The 27,500-nt window shown below is 46.2% G+C and overlaps 1 protein-coding gene across 1 annotated transcript in view; it reads right to left on the reverse strand.

Annotated features, from left to right (window-relative positions):
* Positions 1-9,548: 9,548 nt before the first annotated feature.
* FAM20C (FAM20C golgi associated secretory pathway kinase) overlaps positions 9,549-27,500 on the reverse strand; it is an 80,464-nt gene continuing 62,512 nt past the window's right edge. Inside the window, 7 exon segments of the mRNA XM_032231213.1 lie at positions 9,549-10,417; positions 11,501-11,560; positions 12,839-12,920; positions 14,475-14,584; positions 16,168-16,348; positions 22,675-22,790; positions 23,857-23,949. Of these exon segments, the coding sequence (XP_032087104.1) occupies positions 10,165-10,417; positions 11,501-11,560; positions 12,839-12,920; positions 14,475-14,584; positions 16,168-16,348; positions 22,675-22,790; positions 23,857-23,949 (895 nt within the window). The 3' untranslated portion in view covers positions 9,549-10,164.

Below are 27,500 nucleotides of genomic sequence, written 5' to 3' on the forward strand. Positions count from 1 at the left end.
GTTACACCTATCCTCCGCGAGCTGCACTGGCTGCCTATTGGTCTCCGGATACGCTTCAAGGTGCTAGTCGTCACTTATAAAGCCCTACATGGTATTGGACCTGGGTACTTGAGAGACCGCCTTCTGCCAATCACCTCCCAAAGACCCATTAGATCCCACAGATTAGGCCTCCTCCGAATTCCATCTGCCAGCCAATGCCGGCTGTCGACCACTCGGAGGAGGGCCTTCTCTGTGGCTGCTCCGGCCCTCTGGAACGAACTCCCTGTTGAGATCCGGACCCTCGCCACTCTTCAGGCTTTCCGTAAAGCCGTTAAGATCTGGCTGTCCCAGCAGGCCTGGGGCTGTTGAGTTCCACCCCTACTCGAATTGGTTGTGCTTGTTGTGACTTTTAAATTGTTTTGTATTGTTGTTCTGTTTTTGTTTTACTTTTTTGTATTTGTTCCCCTCCCTTCTGGTTTGTCAGCTGCCCTGAGTCCCTCCGGGAATAGGGCGGCATACAAGTCGAATAAACCACTAAACCACCACTAAACCACTATCCTATCCTATCCTATCCTATCCTATCCTATCCTATCCTATCCTATCCTATCCTATCCTATTCTATTCATCATTTTCCAAAATCCATTTCCAGAGATGGGAGACTAAACATCTCGAGCCAACGATCTTCCAGGTTAATCACTAGGAGGAGCTGCAGCCTCATTGAAACCAAGGTCTTTTCCATGGGTGGGCATAAGGCTAAAGAGCACATCAACATCCCTGAAAAGAATACCCAGAGAGGGTGCAGTTTTTTTACCCTTCCGCCTCTAGCTAGAGAGAAGGAATCCAAAGAGATAGGAAATGGCCTTCATCCAAAGAGGGAGCCTTTCAAAGGGACCTCTCTAACTTATTAGTTTAAAGGTTTCATTTTATAATTGCCTGCCTTGTGAGGTAGTCCAGGGGGTAAGCACACCCAGGAGTAGTAGCTGTGTAACTATGCATTAATAGTATCTTGCAAATCTAAAAGTACATCTCCCCCCACCATCTCTACAGTCCAAGAACCTACTAGAAAGGGTTTTTTTCAGAGATGTTTACCACTTCCCTTTCCTTCTGAGGGCTCAGCTGCCTCTTATCTAACCATGGTCTTGTCTGTGGTTCTTCCTTCCTGTCTCCCAAGATCCTCCCTACATACCATTTACATCAATTGGTGTTCTGACCGAGGCTTCCCAAGAGCATGAAGCCACCTCCTGGTCCCGACAAAACCCCCTTTTATTAAGTGACTGTGAATTCTGTTCATTCACCTCCAGCAAAGTCTTTCAAAGGAGGATTTACAGTCACAGACCTTATCTGGCTTGGAGAGCTGCCAGGCTGATCTCTGCAGAACTTGGCAAGGAGACTTGGAGAGTCTCGAACCAATTAGGCGAACTAATGGTCTCCTGCAAACTCCACTCCCCTTTCGCTCCCCTTTTATTTCCTCTGGGAGGGGCCATTCATCGTCCACCTGTGGTCTTACTCCCAAGTTGACCCCTGTTCTCTAGCTGTTCTCTTCGTCTGGCCACTCTGCACATGCGCACACTGGGAACAGGCTCCAGCTGTTCCTCCACCTTACTGATGTCTGACTCTGACGGCAGCTGATGACTGGCATATGGAGAGAAGAAAACGTCCTGGGCTCCTAAGAACTTTCATAATGAGTAACTCTTTCCAAAAATCATTTCAGTTCTTCTGCTTCAGACCCTTAAACTGCCAGTTTTTGCAAACAGATGGAGGGAAGCTGGCATTTCTCAACCCATCGCGCAGGTTAAGCCTGCAGCTGGTTTGGTCCCTCCTGGAAAATTTGGAGAGGCGGCAAGATATCCGCGTTCAAAGCTACATCTGGAAACATCCTCCAGTGGAGAAACTCAGCGTATGCTCAGCCCTTCTCTCCCCTCTCTTGCCACTGAAGGCGATCTGCACTTTGAGGGGAGAAAAACATCATAATCAGAAATGGAAAAGTTGCTTTTAAAAAATGTATAAGCAGAGGACTTGAGGGCCGCTAGGCTTCATTCATAATTCACCAACGCTTATGGAGGAAGAGGATTTGATGCAGGGAGTGGTTGTGTGTCTGTCTGCATAGCAGGTAAATGCATTTTAAGCCCTTTTTTTCATTATCCATGAATGTATGGAGATCTCAAGTGATAGAAGCTCAGAAAGCACAGCTGAAATGGAATTTCTCCTTCCTCCTCCTCCCCCTCTCCATAAATCCAACTCCCTTCTAGCATAGATGATGTTACCTAGTTGGGTCATGAAATGCTTAGCCAAAGGACCCCATATTATTATTATTACACAATTGTATCACAGCGGCCAGTTGTTTCACCGGATTTGGCATTGGTTACTAGTCGGGCCCCACCCAGGGGCCTAGGACGTCGTAATGTATTTTAGTAATATGCGTGCAGATCCAAGCAGTGCGGCTTTTTGCATTTGACTGAGGGTGATTTTGTCAATTTTTAACTGTTTTAAATTATTATTATTATTATTATACAATTGTATCACAGCGGCCAGTTGTTTCGCCGGATTTGGCATTGGTTACTAGTCGGGTCCCACCTAGGCCTAGGATGTCGTAACGTATTTTCGTAATATGCGTGCAGATCCAAGCAGTGCGGCTTTTTGCATTTGACTGATGGTGATTTTGTCAATTTTTAACTGTTTTAAATGTAATTCCAGTGCTTTTGGAATAGCACCCAGTGTGCCAATTACCACTGGAATTACCACTGCTGGTTTGTGCCATAGTCGTTGAATTTTGATTTTTAAGTCCTGGTATCTTGCGATTTTTTCATGTTCCTTCTCGGCGACCCTGCTATCCCCTGGTATTGCGATGTCTATGATTGTGACCTTATTTTTCTCAACCAGTGTGATGTCTGGTGTATTATGCGCCAGTATTTTGTCCGTTTGTATACGAAAATCCCACAAGATGATGATGATGATGATGATGATGATGATGATGATGATGATGATTATTATTATTTCTTCTTCTTCCTCTTCCTCTTCTTCCTCCTCTTCCTTCTGTTCCTCCTCTCTTTTCTTGTTCTTGTTCTTGTTCTCGTTGTTGTTGTTGTTGTTGTTCTTCTTCTTCTTCTTCTTCTTCCTCCTCCTCCTCCTCCTCTTCTTCCTCTTCTTATTCTTCCTCCTCCTCCTCTTCTTCTTCCTCTTCTTCTTCTTCCTCCTCCTCCTCTTCCTCCTCCTTCTTTCCTTCCTTCCTTCCTTCCTTCCTTCCTTCCTTCCTTCCTTCCTTCTTCAAAGTAAACAGCTCCAGAAAATGCGACTTCAGCAACAGAGGGGTCAACACCTGGAATGCTCCACCTGACTCCATTGTTACATCCTCAACCCCCCCCCAGCTTCAGCCTCAAACTGTCTACCGTGGACCTCACCCCATTCCTAAGAGGTCCATAAAGGGGGCATGCATAAGCGCACCAGCGTGCCTTCCGTCCCTCTCCTACTGTCCCCATTTATTCGTACCCATTTCCTTCATTCATGTCATGTTTATACTTTTACCTCTTATCTCGTACATGCTTGACAAACTAAAGAAATAAATAAAACTAAACAAAATTGCTTGCTCTTAAGACTCAATCCCCCTTCTTATTTCCCTTCTTGAGGAATTGCATCCAAAAAGCTACCGGAGGGGGGGGGGATAATCTGCCTTACTGGCTTTTTAAACCCCTCCCTGGTTGTTCTTCAAGGACTTTGTCCTCCCTTGGGCCTTCAATACCTCCATTGTCAAACTTTCAAGGTAAGGCGGGGAGCAGGAGCGAGAGGGGTTCCCCCAGGAAGAGAAAGAGGGCATTGATTCGGACGCTAAATGCAGTTTGGCTCAACAGGTTCCCCCCCCCCCCCCCCCCGCAATCTGTTCCCCTGAGCGTATCACACCGAAACCATCACTCACCACTCGTAATTAGAAAGGGTCCTGCAGCTGGCAGCCCATTCAGATCAGCTTCTGCACCCACAGCCTCCTGGGCTTCGCTTCTCTCGGCCTTCCATCCTTCCGAGGTGGGTAAAACGAGAACCCAGATTGTTGGGGGCAAGAGGCTGCCTCTGTAAACCACTTGGAGAGGGCTGTAAAAGCCCTGTGAAGCGGTATATAAATCCAAGTGCTATTGCTTTCCTTCCTTCCTTCCTTCCTTCCTTCCTTCCTTCCTGATGGGACCCAAGGTCGACTCAGCCTTCCATCTTTCCGAGGTGGGTAAAACAAGGACCCAGATTGTTGGGGGTAAACCGCTTAGAGAGGGCTGTAAAAGCACTGGGAAGTGGTATATAAATCCAAGTGCTATTGATATTCCTTCCTTCCTTCCTTCCTTCCTTCCTTCTTTCCTTCCTTCCTTCTTTCCTTCCTTCCTTCTTTCCTTCCTTCCTTCCTTCCTTCCTGATGGGATCCAAGGTCAACTCAGCCTTCCATCCTTCCGAGGTGGGTAAAATGAGGACCCAGATTGTTGGGGGGCAAGAGGCTGATTCTATAAACTGCTTAGAGAGGGCTGTAAAAGCACTGTGAAGTGGTATATAAATCCAAGTGCTATTGCTTTCCTTCCTTCCTTCCTTCCTTCCTTCCTTCCTTCCTTCCTTCCTTCCTTCCTTCCTTCCTTCCTGATGGGACCCAAGGTCGACTCAGCCTTCCATCTTTCCGAGGTGGGTAAAACAAGGACCCAGATTGTTGGGGGTAAACCGCTTAGAGAGGGCTGTAAAAGCACTGGGAAGTGGTATATAAATCCAAGTGCTATTGCTTTCCTTCCTTCCTTCCTTCCTTCCTTCCTTCCTTCCTTCCTTCCTTCCTTCCTCCATTCATTCCTTCCTTCCTTCCTTCCTTCCTGATGGGATCCAAGGTCAACTCAGCCTTCCATCCTTCCGAGGTGGGTAAAATGAGGACCCAGATTGTTGGGGGGCAAGAGGCTGATTCTATAAACTGCTTAGAGAGGGCTGTAAAAGCACTGGGAAGTGGTATATAAATCCAAGTGCTATTGCTTTCCTTCCTTCCTTCCTTCCTTCCTTCCTTCCTTCCTTCCTTCCTTCCTTCCTCCATTCATTCCTTCCTTCCTTCCTTCCTTCCTGATGGGATCCAAGGTCAACTCAGCCTTCCATCCTTCCGAGGTGGGTAAAATGAGGACCCAGATTGTTGGGGGGCAAGAGGCTGATTCTATAAACTGCTTAGAGAGGGCTGTAAAAGCACTGTGAAGTGGTATATAAATCCAAGTGCTATTGCTTTCCTTCCTTCCTTCCTTCCTTCCTTCCTTCCTTCCTTCCTTCCTTCCTTCCTTCCTTCCTTCCTTCCTTCCTTCCTGATGGGACCCAAGGTCGACTCAGCCTTCCATCTTTCCGAGGTGGGTAAAACAAGGACCCAGATTGTTGGGGGTAAACCGCTTAGAGAGGGCTGTAAAAGCACTGGGAAGTGGTATATAAATCCAAGTGCTATTGCTTTCCTTCCTTCCTTCCTTCCTTCCTTCCTTCCTTCCTTCCTTCCTTCCTTCCTCCATTCATTCCTTCCTTCCTTCCTTCCTTCCTGATGGGATCCAAGGTCAACTCAGCCTTCCATCCTTCCGAGGTGGGTAAAATGAGGACCCAGATTGTTGGGGGGCAAGAGGCTGATTCTATAAACTGCTTAGAGAGGGCTGTAAAAGCACTGTGAAGTGGTAAATAAATCCAAGTGCTATTGCTTTCCTTCCTTCCTTCCTTCCTTCCTTCCTTCCTTCCTTCCTGATGGGACCCAAGATCGACTCAGTCTTCCGTCCTTCCGAGGTGGGTAAAACAAGGACCCAGATTGTTGGGGACAAAAGGCCGACTCCGTAAACCGCTTAGAGAAGGCTGTAAAGGACTGTGAAGCGGCATATAAGTCTAAGGGTTATTGCTATCATCAGGCCGAACATTTCAGCAAGAATGTTGTTAAGGGAGTCGCACCTCTACTTTTTGTGGCCACAACTATTCATCTCAGCCCCCTGCCTTTTATCCCCATAGATAGGGTGGGGCTTCGCTAGCAGCGGTGGCTCTTCTGTCCCAAGGACCGGCCCATAGATTTCCACTGCTCTCCTCGCCCCTCTGTCTTCTGCACACCTATTCATCTCTGCCCCCTGCCTTTGATCCCCAGAGCTAGGGTGGCGCTTTGCTAGCAGCGGTGGCTCTTTCATCCCAAGGACCGGCCCATAGATTTCCACTGCTCTCCTCTCCTCTGCCTTCTGCACGTTTGTGCATCAGGCAGTGGACCCATCTGTTCCTCCTCTTCCTCATCAGCCACCTGCAGACCTGGGGGCTGTTAAATCCCCATCTGAGGGCTGATAGGCATCCCAGGCTCCCTCCCACCCTCTCCCCCCCTCTCTCTGCCAGCTCCATTCCCTCTTCCCGCTCTGAGCTCTCAGGTAGCTTTGATGCTGGCCCTGATTCCCATGCCCCCTTCTCATCTGATTCAGCTGCTTGGGAGGGCTGTGCATTCTCCCCGAGCTCTGTTTTTGCAGAGAGTTGCAGAAGGCAGTTGCAGCTGAAAATGGAGCTCGGGAGCCCATTTTTGCTGGCAGAGCACTCTGGCCACCACAAGCCCCCCCCAACATGAGTGATGTCATGCTTGCCACCCTCACCCCACCCCCCGAGGTCAAACACAAACCTGATACACCCCTTAATGAAATCGAGTTTGACACCCATGGTGCCTTGTTCAGATGTGTTAGGAATATAATTCTAATGTTTGGGTTGGCAATATATAAATCATACAGCAATGCTGTACCTGTTTCTTTAAACAATACTGTAAAATGTGATTGGTTGCTGTTTTCCTCAATCGGCCATAAGAGGGAGCCAGAATGACTGTTAGTTCTCTGTTTGTTAGATGCTGGGCTGATCTGATCTGAGTGTTTTGGAAGCTGGCTGTTAGAAAGTGCTGTGAGCTATTGTAAGTTTTGCAACTGCTAGCAAACTTTGAGTACTGAACTGATTATATGATACTGGACTATGTTATTTGGATTATCCCTTAACTGAAAGACATTGATGGCTGACTGTCATATCCGTGTATGACTTGGACTGTTTGATGGACTCTGATACCTCTATTTCCACGAAAGTAAAAGCCTATTTAAACTGCAGTGTCTCTGTATGCTGGTTTGTGTGTTCTCCAACACAACTCTCACAACGCTTCGCTGAACATACTCGCTCTCCCAATGGGGGAGCTTACCTAACAAGATGTATGAACAATACCGTGAGAAATTAAGTTGTAGAGGCTTCAGCCCTGGGAAAGAATAGGAGGGGGTGAAAGAGGGATCAATTGTCACGTGAAGCTGGCCAAAACGAGAGACAAAGGAAAGAAGAACAAGGGACAAATCTGATCAGGCAGAGCGAAAGAGAGAACTTTCTGTGGTTTGAGAGGCACCGTGGAAAAGGTTGTCTGTAGAAGCTGGAGGCACCTGGGTGAATTAATGTGACTTAAGAGTCTCCTTCTGGGGCATGTTCAGGCAGGTCAAGGTGGAACGCGCTCAAACTCGTGTTTCAGAAAAATAAATTTTTTAAAAAGAGGGAGATAAACAGCCTTGAGCTAGTGCATTTTTTTCCCCTGTTGGGATGAGTGGAATCACGGAATCACGGAGGCCACATATTTGCCATATCTTTATTGCACTGGGACCACACTGCAAACAAATCCACGGAGAGGAGGAAAAAGGAAGAAAGGGAGAAAGAGAGAAAGAAAGAAAGAAAGAAAGAAAGAAAGGAGAGAGAAGAAGGAAGGGAGGAGTGAGGATGGAAGGAAAAGAGGGAGGGAAGGAGGGAGGGAGAAAGAAGGAAAGGAGGGAGAAAGGAGACAGAATGGAAGGAGGGAATGAGGAGAGAGGATGAAGCGTGGGAGGGAGAAAGGAAGGAGACAGAAGGAGGCAGGAGGGAAGAAGGTAGGGGGGAGGGAAGGTGGGAAGGGAATGAAGGAAGAAAGGAAGGAAGGATGGAGACTGGGAGGGAGAAAGGAAGGAGGTAGGAGGAAAGGGGATAGGGAGGAAGGGAAGGAAGGAAGGAAGGATGGAGACTGGGAGGGAGAAAGGAAGGAGACAGAAGGAGGCAGGAGGGAAGAAGATAGGGCGGAGGGAAGGTTGGAAGGGAATGAAGGAAGAAAGGAAGGGATGGAGACTGGGAGGGAGAAAGGAAGGAGGCAGGAGGGAAGGAGATAGGGAGGAAGGAAGGAGGATGGAGAGTGGGAGGAAGGAAGGAAGGAGATGTATGAAAGGAGGCAAGAGGGAGGGAAGGAGAGAGGGATGGAGGGAGGAAGGAAAGGAGGAAGCCATAAAATTCTACTGCCGCTGAAAGCAGCTTCTTGGTTTCTTTTCCCCTTTAATCTGTGTCTTTTTTTTTAAAACTCGGATATGTATATATTTACATAAAAGAAAACTATCAAAAGCAGAATTGAGAAAAAACAAAGGCAGCAGCTCAGCTTCAACAGTCCAGAAAGAGAAGGAAGAGCTGCTACTTTCAGAGGGATAAATAGTACCATTTATCTGTGGTGGTTTCTTATTTTTTTGTTTTTTAAACATCACTCTGTCAAACCGCATTCAAGTATTCTCGCCGATGCGTCGATTGTCTCTCTTGCTGCACCTCTGCAGATGGTGGTCCTTTCTGGAGTCTATTTGGCTTGGCTGTAGCTGGCCCAGTCTTGGAGATGCTGGGGAGCAAGTGGGAGACCATGGGCAGCCATGAAGGAGCACGAGAAAAGGAGGGCCACATCTTGAAAGTAGACCCAAGGAAGTAAGGTTTCACGCCCATGTTGAAGGCAACGTCTGTAGCGTGGCCTTCTCCATTCCTGACCCTTCCTTCTCTCCCTTTGTTAGGGAGAATATTTATAGTCGAAGTTCTTCTGGTGTGCACCGCTTCCAAAATTCCTAACCCATTCACCCCTTTCGCTACCCCGAACACCCACAAACCCAGATTCATATCTAGGATAGCTTCGAGCAGCGACCAGAGATGGGAACTTCTCTTCTTTGGGAATCCTCTTGGGGACCACCTTGAGGGTGGTAGACAATCAGTGAGTCCCTTCCTCGTCCAAAAGTAGCACTTTCCGTTTTTTTTTTTTAAAAAAAGAACAACACAACACGACCGTCTCCTCTATAAATAGATAAAAAGGTGAAGGTTCTCCTTGCACAGATGTGCTAGTCGCTCCCGACTCTAGGGGGCGGTGCTCATCTCCGTTTCAAAGCCAAAGAGCCAGCGCTGTCCGAAGACGTCTCCGTGGTCAATTGGCCGGCATGACTAGACACCGAAGGCGCACGGAACGCTGTTCCCTTCCCACCAAAGGTGGTCCCTATTTTTCTACCTGCATTTTTTTATCTGCTTTCGAACTGCTAGGTTGGCAGAAGCTGGGACAAGTCACGGGAGCTCACTCCGTCACGTGGCGCTAGGGATTCGAACCGCCAAACGGCCGACCTTTCTGATCGACGAGCTCAGCATCTTAGCCGCTGAGCCAGCCACCGCATCCGATAAATACAAAATATTAAATAAAGACCAGCTTTCTGTACAAAGGAAAAAAGGAGGGAAGGAACGGGATGGTCGCTCCAGCCAGTGAGAAGGTCCCGTGTCCCAATCTTCCATGTTTATTTATTTTCTCCTAATTCTATTTGGAAAACTGCGACGAGGACAAGGGAGTTCCTTGTCCTGCAGATGAAGTCGGCTCCAGGATATTTGGAGGACGTGATAGCATTTCCTACTGGGTCTTCCCAGCGGGAGTGTGTCTATATGTGCAGGGGTGGTGGTGGTGTTGCCACTTGTGCTTAAGGATCAGGAAGGAGAAAGAAGAGGGGGCTGTGAAATCACTGGCCGCTTGGAGAAATGAAAGCACGGGGGTGGGGGGAGGTGGGGCTTGCCAGAAGCTCCGCCCACAGGTGGACTCCAAAGCCCTCGCTGATGATGGAGAATAATTTAGAACCTAAGTCAAGTGAGGCTGGATGGGGAACAAAAACACGGCAGGTGGGAGACCGCGCCCACGGAGAACACGTGGATTGCCCCGAGGACAGTTGACGGCAGAGCTACCTGTTACTCTCAGTCTTAATATCTGTTGCAGAGTCTACGCCTTAGCTACTTGGAGAACAATTAGAAGAGCGATTCCTGAATTCACTGAATTCAAACGTTGGCCTATGCACAGTCTTTCGCGAGACTGTTGGGTTGGGTGGCTTGGTCGACGTGTTGATCTTTCTTCAGCGGCGTTGAAGGATGGCGTGTCCGTTGTCACTACCTCTCGGTCGTGACGGTGCTCCTCGGGGAGGCAAAGTCATTCTCCACCACCTTGTTGTAACTTCCTTTCTCTATACAGTCCCTGATGGCCTTCAGGACTATCCGGAGCCTCCGGTCCATGGCTTCGAGGTGCAGTTGGTACAAGATGGGGGCGATTTTGTCCTCCAGCAAAGATTCTTCCATCAGCTGGCTCAGTTTGTACTCCTCTTTGGCCAGGAGCTGTAAACGCAGGTAGGTGGACTTCCGTATTCTAGGAGGAAGAAGGAGTTGGAAGGTAAGAGGTGGAGCATACTTGGGCTATGGTGTTTTTCTTTTTAAACTGTGTTTAGTAGAACTGGTCTCTGGAAGGACTCACTCGGGATTCCAACTACATGGGCTTCCTTGATTCAACACTAAACAGCTAGCTTTACCCATACAGAAAATATTTCTGTCTGTCTGTCTATCTGCCATCTAGCTATCTATTATATATCCATCTCTCTCTCTCCATCCATATCTATCTATCTGTCTGTCCGTCCGTCCGTCCGTCCACCATCCATCCATCCATCCATCCATTATCTCTCTCTCTCATCTTTCTTTCTCTTTCTTTGAATCTCTCTTTATCTCTCTCTCTCTCCATTCATATCTATCTATCTATCTATCTATCTATCATCTATCTATCTATCTATCTATCTATCTATCTATCTATCTATCTATCTATCTATCTATCATCTATCTATCATCTATCTATCTATCTATCTATCTATCTATCCTATCTATCTATCACCACCTACCTACCTACCTACCTACCTACCTACCTACCTCAATATCTCACTTGCTGGGCTCTGTATCGTCTTCTCGAGAACGCCTTGGGTGAGAAACCCCTTAGAAAATTCACCCCATTGAGCCCTTGGCTTGCCTCTCTGAAAGGCAGCATCATTAAGCTTTGTGGATGGTTTTCTACTTTATCACCTGGGAGGCCAGTGGTACATGCTTTAATATTGGTCGGGGTGTCTCTCTGTCTATCTCTCTTTTCTTCCCTCTTTCTCTAATCATCTATCTATCTATCCATCATCTCTCACTTCTCTCTCTCCTATCTATCATCTATCAATCACTAATGTGGATTGATAGATGGGGTGTTTAGACACCCTGAACATTAAGGACTGATTAAGGCAACCACCATTCATCCGATGCCATTGTAATGCAAATAGTTGTGGTCCTAAGTGAAGGACTCTGTGTGTACAGTCCCCCAAATCCTCCCCAGATTGATCCCCAATGAAGAGAAGAAGAAGAAGAAGAAGAAGAAGAAGAAGAAGAAGAAGAAGAAGAAGAGGAAGAAGAAGAATGCCAAACATACCGGCAACACTGATTTAAAGGCACCAAGATAGACAGTTCATCGTGAGAATATTTCCCAAACCTGCAGGAAAGAAGAACACAAGAAGCATTCACTAGAAATACACTTTCGGCCTCAAATTCTTGGCGAAAAGTCAGGGCAGAAAATGAATGCACTCTTTTAATGCAATGATTTTAGCCATGGGCTAAACTTCAGCTCTGGAGCCAAAGCCGTGTTTTGCAGGAAACGTGGGCAGGCCTCCTAATCCCCACCACAGGTCTTCAAAGAAAATATTATTTCTTTTCCTTGGCTACCTTCACACAGGTCTATAAAGCAACGGAAAGTCGAACTGCGATCATAAGCACAGCCATAGAACAGAATAACAAAGTTGGAAGGGACCTTGGAGGTCTTCTAGTCCAACCCCCTGCTTAGGTAGGAAACCCTACACCACTTCAGACAAATGGATATCCAACATCTTCTTAAAGACTTCCAATGTTGGGACATTCACAACTTCTGTAGGCAACTTCTGTTCCACTGATTGATTGTCCTCACTGTCAGGAAGTTTCTCCTCAGTTCTAAGTTGCTTCTCTCCTTGATTAGGTTCCACCCATTGCTTCTTGTCCTGCCCTCAGGTGCTTTGGAGAATAGCTTGACTCCCTCTTCTTTGTGGCAACCTCTGAGATATTGGAAGACTGCTATCATGTCTCCCCTAGTCCTTCTTTTCATTAAACTAGACATACCCAGTTCCTGCAAACGTTCTTCATTTGTTTTAGCCTCCAGTCCCCTAATCATCTTTGTTGCTCTTCTCCGCACTCTTTCTAGAGTCTCCACATCTTTTCTACATCGTGGCGACCAAAACTGAATGCGGTATTCCAAGTGTGGCCTTACCAAGGCATTATAAAGTGGTATTAACACTTCACGTGATCTTGATTCCATCCCTCTGTTGATGCAGCCTAGAACTGTGTTGGCTTTTTTGGCAGCTGCTGCACACGGCTGGCTCCTATTTAAACGGTTGTCCACTAGGACTCCAAGATCCCTCCCCCAGTTGCTACTGTTGAGCAAGGTACCACCTATACTGTATGTATGCATTTTGTTTTTCTTGCCTCAATGTAGAACCTTACTTTTCATGGTTTCCCTTAGCCATTGTTTCACTTAATGACTGAGTTGCCGCTCTCAACTGGGGTCGCGAAATGAAGTGAACCTGCGTAGATTGCCGATCTCTGAGCTAGAAAAACCAGTGTCCTGGTAGAGTGACATGTGGGCATACGTAACATCTTTTTTTCAGGCAAAAGAAAAGTGGTGAAGCCAGAATAAACAGGGAAGATTTAAGTACCAACCCCACCCCACCTCCCCCATAATTACCCTCTTCCGTTGTCTAAGTGGATAATAAAAGTATTATTTCCAAACTTCTCAAAGGTCTCGTAATGGTGTCGATCCATATTACCTGTAAAAGGGAGGGAAAAAATAACAAAAAAAGAAAAAAAGATCTTTAGCAGAACGTTATGTTGGACATCTTAAGCAAATTATAACGTACAAACTCAGAACAGGGAATCATAGGTTTGGAAGGAATCCTGGAGGTCTTCTAGTTGAACCTCTTCTCAAGCAGGATGTTGTGGCCCGCCAGTGGCCAGAGGAGCTGGCAGCAGATTCGGACAGTGAGGAGGTTGGGGAGGAACATGGGCCAGTCCGGGAGTCTGGGGAAGGCTCTGACGAGGGCTCTGTGTCGGAGGCAGAGAGGGAGCCAGGGCCGTCTGACAGTTATCAGCTGCCTTCAGAGTCAGACATCAGTGAGGCAGAAGAACAGTTTGAGCCTGTTCCCAGTGTGCGCATGCGCAGATTTGCCAGATGAAGGGAACAGCTAAAGAACAGGGGTCGACTTGGGAGTTAAGGCCACAGGTGGATGAAGAATGGCCCCTCCCAGAGGAAATAAAAGAGGAGCGAAAGGGGAGTGGAGTTTGCAGGAGACAATTACTTCATTCCTGCATTCTTGCCAAATATTGCGGCGTCTGAAAGATATCGGCCTGGCCACTCTCCAAGCCTGATAAAAATCAGTAGATGTGAACTATCCTGTGGGAGAGGAAAAACTTTGCTGGAGAGGAATTCACTGTAAATTAAATAAAAGGGGTTTATCGGGACGAGGACTTCGGGCACCCTAGGTCAGAAGACAGGAGATCCTATACCATTCTGGCTGTCCAATGCCTTTCAAGAAAAAAACAGGATTGTCTTATGATCCTTCATCCCATGATCAAAATCAACCTAGAAATTGCCTGACAGAAGAATTGATCAGTTGAAGCCTTCAGAATTTGTGGGTTCTCCAACACCAGAGGTTCTTGAGAAGAGATTGGACACCCATTGGTCTCAAATGGTGTAGGGTCTCCTTCTTAGAGCAGGGGGCTGGACTAGAAGACCTCCAAGGTCCTTCCAGCTCTGATATTTTGCTATTCGCGTCACCTAAGAAAGTCCTTAATTAGATTAGATTAGATTAGATTACTTTATTTGTATGCCGCCCTTTCCCCTGAGGGGACTCAGGGCGGCTCACAATTCAGGGGGAGGGAAGGACAAAACAAGTTACATATATGAAGACAATACATCGTTAAAAAGCGCAACAGTCATACTATTCGGGTGGGGTTGAAGTCAGGCCTGTCGGGACAGCCAGGTTTTAAGGGCTTTGCGGAAGGCCTGGAGGGTGGTGAGGGTACGAATCTCCACGGGGAGTTCGTTCCAGAGGGTCGGAGCAGCCACCGAGAAGGCTCTCCTCCGGGTAGTTGCCAGTCGACATTGACCGGCTGATGGGATTCGGAGGAGGCCTAATCTATGGGATCTTATTGGCCTAGTGGAGGTAATTGGCAGCAGGCGGTCTCTCAAGTGTGCGTCATGGCAAAATAAGCCTAAACAACTAGCTAAAAAAAATATCTACAAATGATACACATTCTACTACTAATAATTATCTGCCCAAATTCGAAGAGTGCTACTCCATTTCCGAAGACGACAAACATACCCATCAGAAAATCAAATATAGTCATGTCCATTATATCCAAGATCCTTGTTCCCCGGTCGTAAGGTGGCGTTTGTTTAACCTCTTCGCAGTATTCCGGATCAACTTCCCACCTGGATGGGAAGAAAAATAATACAGATTGGGGAGTTTAGTCACCAACAATGCTCCCATACTTGGATGTCCGCAAGGATTGAGTTGGTGGGTGTGAGTTTAACCGGGGAAATACGCACATCTATATTTTAAAGATACGAACCTCCACCTGCTTATGATCTTCTAGAACAGGCGTGTCAAACTTGATTTCATTGAGGGCCACATCAGGGTTGTGTTTGACGTTGGGGGGGGGGAGGAGTGTGGACAGATTAGGCATGGCCAGCTTGACATCACTGGTGTTGGAGGTGCCTGTGGTGGCCCAAGTGCTCTGTGTGTGAAAACGGGCTCCCGAGCTCCGTTTTCTGATGCGACAGCCTCCTGCAACCCTCTGCTAGTGAAAATGGAGTTCAGGAGGGACACATGCGTTCCTCCTGAGCTCCGTTTTCGCTGGCAGAGGCACTGCAGGCCAGTCTTTCGCTGTTTGCAGGGCGGCCCCCACGGGCCAGATCTAAGCACCCCGCGGGCCGGATTCGGCCCCCGAGCCTTGAGTTTGACACTCCTGTTCTAGAAATTTTTTTCCCCAAAAGCCTTGATATGAATAAGAGTAACTTGAAAGGGTTCAGAACAAACTCTGTATTCCTGTCCCGTTCCCTGGACTTGTCTCCAAGATCCTGTTCTTTTATTAATTCTAATTCTAATAATTCTAATCTAATAATTCTAATTCTAATAATCTTAATTCTAATAAATTTAATCTAATTCTAATAATTCTAAATCTATTAAATTCTAATAATTCTAAATCTATTAAATTCTAATAATTCTAAAACTATTAAATTCTAATAATTCTAAATCTATTAAATTCTAATAATTCTAATCTAATTCTAATAATTCTAATCTAATTCTAATAATTCTAATCTTATTCTACTATTTCTAATAATTCTAATCTTATTCTAATAATTCTAATTCTAATCATCCTAATTCTAATAATTCTAATTCTAATAATTCTAATCTTATTCTACTAATTCTACTAATTCTAATTCTATTAATTCTAATAATTCTAATTCTAATAATTTTATTCTAATTCTAATAATTCTAAATCTATTAAATTCTAATAATTCTAAATCTATTAAATTCTAATAATTCTAATCTAATGCTAATAATTCTAATTCTAATAATTCTACTAATTCTAATTCTACTAATTCTAATCTAATTCTAATAATTCTAATTCTAATAATTCTAATTCTAATAATTTTAATTCTAATTTAATTCATTCCATTCTTATTGTCCTGTCCTGTCCTGTCCTGTCCTATCCTATCCTATCCTATCCTATCCTATCCTATCCTATCCTATCCTATCCTATCCTATCCTATCCTATCCTATCCTATCCTATCACCCTCTGGGTTAAATGAAGGAGTGGGCCATCCAGATAAAGCCAACACATCTCAGCCCAGCGTCTGTTCTTCCTCTTCTCACTGTGTCTCTTCTGCGTTTGGCAGACCGATGGCTGCTCAGCGGTGGTGGAATTACAGGCAAACCATGGAGAACTGACAACTTGCTGCATGGGGGCTGTAGCAGAAGCAGCGGGCTGGCTCTTAACCGCAACACTTACTCGGCTTTCTTGCGCTTGTGGTAGGAACGTCGCCACGGGTTCCTCCAGGTTTTCCGTTTGGCTAAAGACAAGTCGGGCAAGAAGGCGGCCATGGATCCTTCAATCTGGTCCGGCTTGCCACAGAGGGCGTGCTCCGTCGAACAGTAGTAGGAGCATTCCCCGTAGAAGCAGATGTTGTTGGCTGCAGAAAGAAGGAGAAGCATGGTGGACAACCGACAGGGGTGGAAGAGAATATTTGTGGCTCAAGGTTGAACGATGGGACCGTTATACCACCAAGCTTGAAATTTGGGGGTTAGACAACTTAGAACTGCACCGTCTCCGGTTTGACCTAAGCTTGGCCAGTGGTGGGATTCAGCTGGTTCGCGCCTATCCAGGAGAACCGGTTGGTAACTTTCTAAGCAGTTCGGAGAACCGGTTGTTGGAAGAAATTGTTTGTTTTTTCCCACTTTGCAGGGCTAATCCTGTAAGGAAGGCAGGAAGGAAACATTCTGGTGTTATTTCTAGCCTAATCTTTATTGCCCTCCTTACAGAAACTGCCTCTCCAGTTAACCCTTATTACCATTGTAAGAACTAAGGCGAAGTGCCCATCGACCTGAGTGACATTGACTTGGTCATGCCCACATGATCACATGACCACCCACAGCTCCAACCTCAAACTGTCTACCATGGAGCTCACCCCATTTTTAAGAGGTCCGTAAATGGGGCGTGCATAAGCGCACTAGTGTGCCTACCGTCCCTGTTTTACTGTCTCCTTATTCAGAGCACATGCTTTAGGCCCTTGGTGACAAAAAGATTAGCCATCACTGTGTTATCTGTACATGCTTTGACGAAAGAAAATAAATAAATAGGATTTTCAGGGCTCGATTACGGGATGATTTTGTGACTTGCTGAGAGCTGGCTGACATGAATGACACTAAATTACATTTGGGTTTGCGGAAATACCATCCGAAGAAAACATAAACTGAGATTTGAAAGGGACACCTATCAGCAGAAAAAGAAAGGGAGAGAGGAGGAGGAGGAGGAGGGAACGAGAGGAAGAAGAGGGAAGGAAGGAAGAGGTAAGGAGAGGAAGGTGGAAGGGAGAGAAAGAAAAGGAGAGGGGGGAAGAGGAAGAGTAGGGGAGAGGCAAGGGAAGAAGAAAAGGGAGGGAGAGGAGGAGAGAAGGAAGAAAGAAGGGAGGGAGGGAGAAAAGAAAGGGGAAATAAGGTACTGTTACAACAGGGGGAAGGAATGGCAAATAAAACAACCCAAACTGTATATTATAACCTGTTAAATGGAATAATGTATTATTACATGTCTTATACAAATGTGTAAGAATGACAAATGTAAAGAAGAACAACAATTACGTGAATGTATTCTTACAATGGTATGTAAGAGACTAGAACTTGAATAACTTTTTATATATAACTGGCTGAAATGCCTACATTGATTGTTTGAGTTCACTTCATTATTGGAGTATCATCTCGCTCACATGATCAAAACTTGGGACACTTGGCAACTGGTGTGTATTTATCGGCAATTACACTGTCCCGTGTGTGTGTGGGGGGGGGTCATGGTGCGGTGGCCTAGAGGTGGCGCTCTCGCCTCACAATCAGAAGGCTGTGAGTTCAATCCTAGGTAGAAGCAGATATTTTTTTCTTTCTGGGCACAATGAGAATATCTCTGCTTTATAAAACTCTGCATTTGCAACAGGGAGGGCATCCAGCCACTCTGGTAGCTCCATTCAGATTCATCCCGCAAGGGCTCATTAAAAGAAGATGATGAACCCTGCCCAGGGGGGTCACGAGATCGCCGTTTGTAACCTCCCTATCCAGCTTCCGACAAGCAAAGTCAACGGGGGGGGGGAGGGGAGCTTGGATTCACTTAACGGCTGCATGGTTCCCTTAACAACCACAGGGATTCCCTTAACCGCCGCGCCAAAAAAGGCGTAACATTGAACACAACTCTCTTCACAGTCCCTTCGCAAGATAAATGACGGTTCTGATCGCCGTCGTAAATTGAGAATTCCCTGTTAGTCTGAGGTTGAGTTTCTGTAACGTTTGAAACAATCATTTCTTTCTCTTTTTGCGATATGGACAATTTACAGTTGGCCACTATTCTTTCTTTCCCAACGTCAGAACCTGGGGAATGTAAATAATCCTGAGCACGTTCTTTTAAAAAGGGGGAAAAAAACCCTGAAAAGATTCTGATCTCCCTTTCTTCTTTCAAGTAAGTGAAGCAAAGCTGCTATTGTCAATTTCCCGGAAGGTGGGGGGGTGGGGTGAGGGGAGGGAGAGGGAACGACAGGGGCGGAAATCCATAAACCTCTGGGATTGGCCAAGGGGAACAAAAGCCCCCAGAACTCCCACTGATTTCGGCAAATGATTCTTTCGAAAATTACAGCCGGAGTTATTAAAGTTTCTCTCCCACCTGAGTGCTAACACCATTCTTTAAGGAAAGTGGAGAGCTAGCAAGGTGTAGAAAATGCATGTAAAGAAATGACTGAGCTATTTCCATTCGCTGCACTTTGAGTACAATATTTTCCTTCCTTCCTTCCTTCCTTCCTTCCTTCCTTCCTTCCTTCCTTCCTTCTTTCCTTCCTTCTTTCCTTCCTTCCTTTCTCCCTCCCTCCCTTTTCTTTCCCTCTTCATTCTTTCTTCTTCCTTCCCCTTTCCTTCTTTTTCTTTCCCCTTCTCCTTCCTTCCTTCTTTCCTCCCTCCCTCCCTTCTTTTTCTTCCCCTCTTCCTTCTTCCTTCCCCTTTCCTTATTTTTCCTTCCTTGCCCTCTTCCCATCATCTCATCTTTTTCTTTCCTCTTTCCCCTTCTCCTTCCTTCCTTCTTTCCTCCCTCCCTCACTTCCTTCCTCACTTCCTTCCTCCCCTCCCTAACTCCTTCCCTCTTTTCCTTCTTTTTCTTCCCCTCTTCATTCTTTCTCCTTCTTGCCCGTTCCTTATTTTTCCTTCTTTGCTCTCTTCCCATCTTCCCTTCTTTTTCCTTCCTCTTTCCCCTTCTCCTTCCTGATTTTTTCCCTCCCTCCCTTCCTTCTTTTTCTTCCCCTCTTCATTCGTCCTTCTTCCTTCCCCTTTCCTTATTTTCCTTCCTTGCTCTCTTCCCATCATCCCATCTTTTTCTTTCCTCTTTCCCCTTCTCCTTCCTTCCTTCTTTCCTCCCTCCCTCGCTTCCTTCTTTTCTTCCCTCCCTAACTCTCTCCCATTCCTCCCTCCTTCCCTTCCCTCCCTAACTCACTCCCTCTTTTCCTTCTTTCCTTCCTTCCTTCTTTTTCTTCCCCTCTTCATTTCTTCTTCTTCTTGGCCTTTCCTTATCTTTCCTTCCTTGCTCTCTTCCCATCTTTCCCTCTTTTTCTTTTTCTTTCCTCTTTCCCCTTCTCCTTCCTTCCTTCTTTCCTCCATCCCTTGATTCCTTCCTTTCTTCCCTCCCTCACTCCCTCTTTTCCTTCTTCCCTTCCTTCCTTCTTTTTCTTTCCCTCTTCATTTCTTCTTCTTCTTGGCCTTTCCTCATTTTTCCTTCCTTGTTCTCTTTCCATCTTTCCTCTTTTTTATTTTTCTTTCCTCTTTCCCCTTCTCCTTTCCTCCCTCCCTCCCTTCCCTAACTCTCTCCCTCTTTTCCTCCCTCCCTCCCTTATTTAAAAATGTAAACCCATTTTAAAAGTCCATTTCCCAGTGGACTTTTTCTTGTTTTGATGAGGAACAAGAATTAGGTAGAGGCTTCCCCAATTCCTGCCTTTACCATGAGAATTTTTCAGCTTGGTCTCCTGAATATAATGCCAAGAAATTCGAGGCGGCAGCCTTGCTACTAAAACGGAGCAGGCAATTCCAGCCTCATGGGACACCCTCACCGCCCTCTCCAAGGTCTAACTGGAATGGTTTCTAAGACAGAGGAGCATCACCAAAGCAACGGTGGATTTTCAGAGGCATAAAGATGGTGTCTAAAATCTCCATCCTCTCCGGAAGCTGATATAATTCAGGCTTTGAACCAGTGGTGGGATTCAAATAATTTAACAACCGGTTCTCTGTCCTAATGACCATCTGGGTAGGCGTGGCTCGGTGGTCATGTGACTGGGTGGGCGTGGCCAACTCAAGGTCACTCAAGTCGATGGGCGCTTTGCCTTAGCTGTTACAATGTAATAAGGTTTAACCGGAGAGGCAGGTTCTGTAAGCAGGGCAATAAAGATGAGGCTAGAAACAACACCAGAATGTTCCCTTCCTGCCTTCCTTCCTTACAGGATTAGCCCTGCAAAGTGGGAAAAAAACAAAAGGAGATTTCTTCCAACAATCAGTTCTCTGAACTGCTTAGAAAGTTACCAACTGGTTCTCCCGAGTAGCTGCGAACCGGCTGAATCCCACCACTGCTTTGAACACATAACACACCAATCAGGCTGGCTCTCTCCTTTCAGCCAACGAGAGGCAGCCAATCAAGCCTTTTAGCTACCGCGTTTCCCCCCAAAATAAGACAGGATCTTATTTTCTTTTGATCCCCGAAATAAGCCCTTGGCCTTATTTTCAGGGAGGTCTTATTCTTTTTGAGGTGCAAGAGCCAGCAAGCATGGTCGCCCCACGGCTGCTGCTGTGTTGCAACGTTTTCGGGGAGGGCTTATTATCTCTGGCTTCCCCCTGGATGGAAATTATTCCTCCGTTTTGCCGAGTGAAACTGAGAGGCTGAATCACAAGGCTGACAAATGAAAGGCCCTGATAGCCTTTAAAAACCTTTCCGGTGGACCTAAATATCGTGGCACGACAAAACCGCTGTCCACTAAAGCGCGCCCGATTAAAGCGCGTACCTGACGTCATCAGCAGCGCGACAAATACGACCGCGGAGAAAAAAGGGCGCTTTAAAAAGCGCTTTTAAAGCAAGCCAATTCACGTAAAGGTAAGGGTTAGGGTTAGGGTTAGGGTTAGGTTAAGGGTTAGGGTTAGGTTTAGAGTTACGTTAAGCGTTAGGGTTAGGGTTAGGGTTAGGTTAAGGGTTAGCGTTAGGTTTAGCGTTAGGTTAAGGGTTAGGTTAAGGGTTAGGTTTAGGGTTAGGTTAAGGGTTACGTTAAGCTTTAGGGTTAGGTTTAGGGTTAGGTTAAGGGTTAGCGTTAGGTTTAGGGTTAGGTTTAGGGTTAGGTTAAGGGTTAGGTTTAGGGTTAGGTTTAGGGTTACGTTAAGCTTTAGGGTTAGGTTTAGGGTTAGGTTAAGGGTTAGCGTTAGGTTTAGGGTTAGGTTTAGGATTAGGTTAAGGGTTAGGTTTAGGGTTAGGTTAAGGGTTACGTTAAGCTTTAGGGTTAGGGTTAGGGTTAGGTTAAGGGTTAGCGTTAGGTTTAGGGTTAGGTTTAGGGTTAGGTTAAGGGTTAGGTTTAGGGTTAGGTTTAGGGTTACGTTAAGCTTTAGGGTTAGGTTTAGGGTTAGGTTAAGGGTTAGCGTTAGGTTTAGGGTTAGGTTTAGGGTTAGGTTAAGGGTTAGGTTTAGGGTTAGGTTTAGGGTTAGGTTAAGGGTTAGGTTAAGGGTTAGGTTTAGGGTTAGGTTTAGGGTTAGGTTTAGGGTTAGGTTTAGGGTTAGGTTTAGGGTTAGGTTAAGGGTTAGGTTTAGGGTTAGGTTTAGGGTTAGGTTAAGGGTTAGGTTTAGGGTTAGGTTTAGGGTTAGGGTTAGGGTTAGGGTTAGGGTTAGGGTTAGGGTTAGGGTTAGGGTTAGGTTAAGGGTTAGGTTTAGGGTTAGGTTAAGGGTTAGGTTTAGGGTTAGGTTAAGGGTTAGGTTTAGGGTTAGGTTTAGGGTTAGGTTAAGGGTTAGGTTTAGGGTTAGGTTTAGGGTTAGGTTTAGGGTTAGGTTTAGGGTTAGGTTAAGGGTTAGGTTAAGGGTTAGGTTTAGGGTTAGGTTAAGGGTTAGGTTTAGGTTTAGGTTTAGGTTTAGGGTTAGGGTTAGGGTTAGGGTTAGGGTTAGGGTTAGGGTAGGTTAAGGGTTAGGTTTAGGGTTAGGTTAAGGGTTAGGTTTAGGGTTAGGTTAAGGGTTAGGTTTAGGGTTAGGTTTAGGGTTAGGTTAAGGGTTAGGTTTAGGGTTAGGTTTAGGGTTAGGTTTAGGGTTAGGTTTAGGGTTAGGTTAAGGGTTAGGTTAAGGGTTAGGTTTAGGGTTAGGTTAAGGGTTAGGTTTAGGGTTAGGGTTAGGGTTAGGGTTAGGGTTAGGGTTAGGGTTAGGGTTAGGGTTAGGTTAAGGGTTAGGTTTAGGGTTAGGTTAAGGGTTAGGTTTAGGGTTAGGTTAAGGGTTAGGTTTAGGGTTAGGTTTAGGGTTAGGTTTGGGGGGGTTAGGGTAAGGTTTTCACATTAATTTTAACTTTACCGCTCACAGCGTGATGTTTTCGTCGCACTTTGATGATGTCAGGTACGCGCTTTCGTCGAGCGCGCTTTAGTCTACCGCGGTTTTGTGGTGGAACCCTAAATATTGATATGTGCAATAATTCATGGTCCTTGTTTTAACTGCTGCCCGTCACCTGGGACCTATTTTGATGCCCAGGAAGTTAACGAAGTCTTCCCCATACCTGGTGAGATAAAAAAGGTTCTCCATAGTTTCTTGTCGCGAGTAACGTCCCTTATTTCTCTGGTCATATTAACCAGCCTGCCTGCAACTGGTGGGACGCGGCGGAAATCCAGGATCCTGGTAGGGAAACAGGAAGAGACGGTTTTAATCCGATAAATCCCATAAGACAGAAACGTCTGCAGGATGGGCTACAAATACAAGTATCATAATGGGTTAGTCAGTTAGACCTCATAATTATGTGCCAAAAAAATATATGCAAAAAAATAAGGCGGGTTGGATTAGTCAAGATTAAAACCTGGCTTGTGCCTTTTTGGTTGTTGGGACTTACTGAGATTTGAATTCAAACAGGGCCATAAGGAACTTGAGAAATGGCCTGGTGGGAACCCTCTCCCAGGATGTACCACTTAAGTCCTTCAAATTTGGGAAAAGGTCCTCTTTTTAGTGCTGTAGATAGACAATTCCTAGGGGGCTGTTTGCCAAGAGTGGTTCTTTCCCGTGTTAATATTCACTTTATGGAACTGCCCACCTTTGAAAGTATATCAGAAATAATCATCAATGCTACTTCACTGTGGAGTTCCATGTGATCTTTTCTGATGGAGGAGGAGAAGAAAGTGGTGACGGAGGAGGAGTAGGAGGAGAAAGGAGGGAGGAAGGAGGAGGAGGAGAAGAAGAAACAGAAAGGAAGGAGGGAGGGAGGAAGAGGAGTAGAAGGAGAAGGAGGAGTAGAAGGAGGAGAAGAAGAGAAAAAAAGAAGAAGAAAGGAGGGAGGGAGGAAGGAAGAGGAGGAGAAGACGATGAAGCAGAAATGAGGGAGGGAGGGAGGAAGGAGGAGTAGAAGGGGGAGGAGTAGAAGGAGGAGAGGAAGAGAAAAAAAGAAGAAGAAAGGAGGGAGGGAGGAAGGAAGAGGAGGAGAAGACGACGAAGCAGAAATGAGGGAGGGAGGGAGGAAAGAGAAGAAGAGGAGGAGGAGGAGGGAGGAGGAGGAGGAGGAGGAGGAGGAGGAGGAGGAGGAGGAGGAGGAGGAGAAGAAAAAGAAGAAGAAGAAGAAACAAAGGATTGAACTCCTACACAATCCTGTTGCAAAATACTGAAAAACTGACTCAACTGTTAGAACGTCCAAACACTGAATTCAGCTCACTCCCCCGCCCTCCCATTTTACCCCCTCCCCCTCCCCATCGTTTACCTGTCCAGGTGAAATGCGGCAATCTCAGCATTGTGTCTCTCATAGTCGGAAAAATAAAAAAAGTCAGGAGGGGTTTCCTGCTCTCTCGTTTGCCTAAGAAAGGACGAGAAAGAGAAAAATAAATGCTCGGATGACATAAAATGGCAAAGAGGGAATCAGTGATTTATATCCATCCCTTAAAATGGGTGCAACTTGTATTTAAATGTAAAGGTTCCCGTCGCACATATGTGCTAGTCGTTCCCGACTCTAGGGGGTGGTGCTCATCTCCGTTTCAAAGCCGAAGAGCCAGCGCTGTCCGAAGACGTCTCCGTGGTCATGTGGCCGGCATGACTCAACGCCGAAGATGCACAGAACGCTGTTACCTTCTCACCAACGGTGGTTCCTATTTTTCTACTTGCATTTTTACGTGTTTTCGAACTGCTAGATTGGCAGAAGCTGGGACAAGTCACGGGAGCTCACTCCGTTACACAGCGCTAGGGATTCGAACTGCCGACCTTCTGATCAACAAGCTCAATGTCTTAGCCACTGAGCCACCACAGCCCTTTTAACTTTTATTTATGCAGAGTTTTTCCCCCCCAAAAAAAACCCTATACAAAATGTAGCCTTGCCGCATTAATTTGGGGAGTCCTTTTGCCCCCTATTATCACCTCCAGGTTGGGGTGCAGAAATCAGAGAGTCACCCAGCTGCCCCCAACCAGAAACCTGGTTAGAGAGAAACAGAAAGGGAAAAAAAGTGTGTGGGGGGGAGAGATTTAATTTATATTTTCAATCCGGGCTGGCTTAATTCATCTTTTCCCCATCAAATATGCAACCCACAACGGAATTTTCCTTCGGTTCTCTCACCCGCTGAATTTCACTCTGCCTCTCCGAACAATTAGCACTCCTACGGTTGCTTTGTGTATACAATTTCTCCTCAAGGAAAACAGCACACAACAAGGAATGCATTCAGGAGAATTGCTTACACGATGGGGAAATTGTGAGAAAACACGTGATTTACAGAACACAGGCTTGTTGTTTTTTAAATGCCTGCACATTGGGATGGACGCAGGAGAGGGCCAGGGTGTGTTTGGAAAACAAACAAACGAGGGGAAAAAGAAAGAGAGTCAGAGAGAGCAAAGCAAAATATTTTAAAGTGACAAGCTGGAGGGTGTGTAAGTTTTTCCTGGCGGCAGACGGGCACACAGCCTCGCGGATAACCAGAGTAAGTAGGATTAGGACAAACAGCAATCGTCCATATCAAAGAAACATCAATATCGGAAGAAATGGAGGTAGTGATGACAGATTTTATTTTCCTGGGCTCCAAGATCACATCAGATGGGGACTGCAGCCAAGGAATTAAAAGAGGCTTGCTCCTGGGGAGGGAAGCTATGGCAAATCCAGACAGCATACTAAGAAGCAGAGACATCACCCTGCCAACAAAAGTGTGTCTAGTCAAGGCTGTGGTTTTCCCTGTTGCAATGTTTGGCGGTGAAGGTTGGACCATAAGGAAGGCTGAGCGCCAAAGAATGGAGGCCTTTGAACTCTGGTGCTGGAGAAGACTCCTGCATTGAGTCCCTTGGACTGCAAGGCCATCCAACCGGTCAGTCCTAGAGGAGATCAACCCTGGCTGCTCTTTAGAAGGCCAGATCCTGGAGATGAAACTCCAATACTTTGGCCACCTAATGAGAAGGAAGAAGGACTCCCTGGAGAAGAGCCTCATGCTGGGAAAGATGGAGGGCAAAAGAAGAAGAAGGGGACGACAGAGAAGGAGGTGGCTGGATGGAGTCACTGAAACAGTCGGTGTGAGCTTAAATTGGGGGTGGGAGAGGACAGGAAGGCCTGGAGGAGATCCACCCTGACTGCTCTTTAGAAGGCCAGACCCTGAAGAGGAAACTCAAAAAGTTGGCCACCTCATGAGAAGGAAGGGCTCCCTGGAGAAGAGCCTCATGCTGGGAACGATGGAGGGCAGAAGAAGAAGAAGGGGATGACAGAGAATGAGGTGGCTGGATGGAGACACCGAAGCAGCTGGCATGAGATTAAATGGACCCCAGAGGATGGTAGAGGACAGGAAGCCCTGGAGGAATGTTGTCCATGGAATTGTGACAAGACTTCGCATCGGATTTTGTTGAACTTGACCATAACTTAAAATCAGCTTCGATGCATACCACCATTCCGCTATCACAAAATTTGTTGTACCATCTTTTGTTTTATTTTAAAAGAGGCATTTATGTTCACAGCGCTATAATATCAGTGCATCGGTTTGCTGGCTTTATGTGAAGGGATAGATAGGCTATACACACCCAATAACTTTCTGACTTACTATGGTATGGAAGCCAGATTTGAAGGAAAACTCAAAGTTGTAATGCACGTGAGAGGGGTGGGCAAAATAGATGCTAGTGTAATTGGTAGAAGAGAATAGTTGTAACCCGGGGTTGAAGCGTGGGGTTGCTTGGTGGTCTCTGAGTTTTGTGGTTTTCTTGCAGACATCTCCTGACCCAACTAGATAACACCATAGAATAGAATAGAATTTTATTATTTGTATGCCGCCCTTCTCTGGGAGGACTCAGGGCGGCGAACAATTCAAATGGGGGAAAAGGGGAACATAAAAACGAAATACAAATAATAAAAGTGGACAACAGTCGCACAACCATACATGTCGAGAGGGGAGGGAACTCATCACCCCCAGGCCTGCCGGCAAAGCCAGGTTTTGACGGCTTTTCGGAAGGCCTGGAGAGAGGTGAGGGTCCGAATCCCTGCGGGGAGTTCATTCCAGAGGGCCGGAGCTGCCACAGAGAAGGCCCTCCCCCGGGTAATATCCAGGTGGCATTGGCTGGTAGATGGCACCCGGAGGAGGCCAACCCTGTGAGATCTAATGGGTCTGTGGGAGGTAATTGGCAGCAGGCGGTCTCTCAAGTACTCAGTGCTAGAAGGGAGTGGGGGTTTGTGGGGAGGAGGACTATGGAGTCCTTGGTGCTCTCTGAATGTGGTTTCTTCCTTACACATGTTTCATAACCCAACTAGGTAATATCATCAGTGCTAGAAGGGAGTTGGGGTTTATAGGGAGGAAGAGAAGGACTGTGAAGTCCTTGGTGCTCTCTGAATGTGGTTTCTTCTTTACACATGTTTCATAACCCAACTAGGTAATATCATCAGTGCTAGAAGGGAGTTGGGGTTTATAGGGAGGAGGAGGAGGACTGTGGAGTCCTTGGTGCTCCCTGAATGTGGTTTCTTCTTTACACATGTTTCATAACCCAACTAGGTAATATCATCAGTGCTAGAAGGGAGTTGGGGTTTATAGGGAGGAAGAGAAGGACTGTGAAGTCCTTGGTGCTCTCTGAATGTGGTTTCTTCCTTACGCATGTTTCATAACCCAACTAGGTGATATCATCAGTGCTAGAAGGGAGTGGGATTTGTAGGGAGGAGGAGAAGGACTGTGAAGTCCTTGGTGCTCTCTGAATGTGGTTTCTTCCTTACGCATATTTCATAACCCAACTAGGTGATATCATCAGTGCTAGAAGGGAGTGGTGCAGGAGGCCAACTAGGCCATGCCCACCCAATAACTGGGCAGAGAGATCCTTGCTAAAAATTTTGAAGCCCACCCCTGAGTTTAACCGTTTCACCTTAGGAAATCTTCAGGGAAATGTTGTAAGAACCTTGCTTGGATA

This window comes from Thamnophis elegans, chromosome 14, assembly GCF_009769535.1.
Source record: "Thamnophis elegans isolate rThaEle1 chromosome 14, rThaEle1.pri, whole genome shotgun sequence".
Taxonomy (NCBI): Eukaryota; Metazoa; Chordata; class Lepidosauria; order Squamata; family Colubridae; genus Thamnophis; species Thamnophis elegans.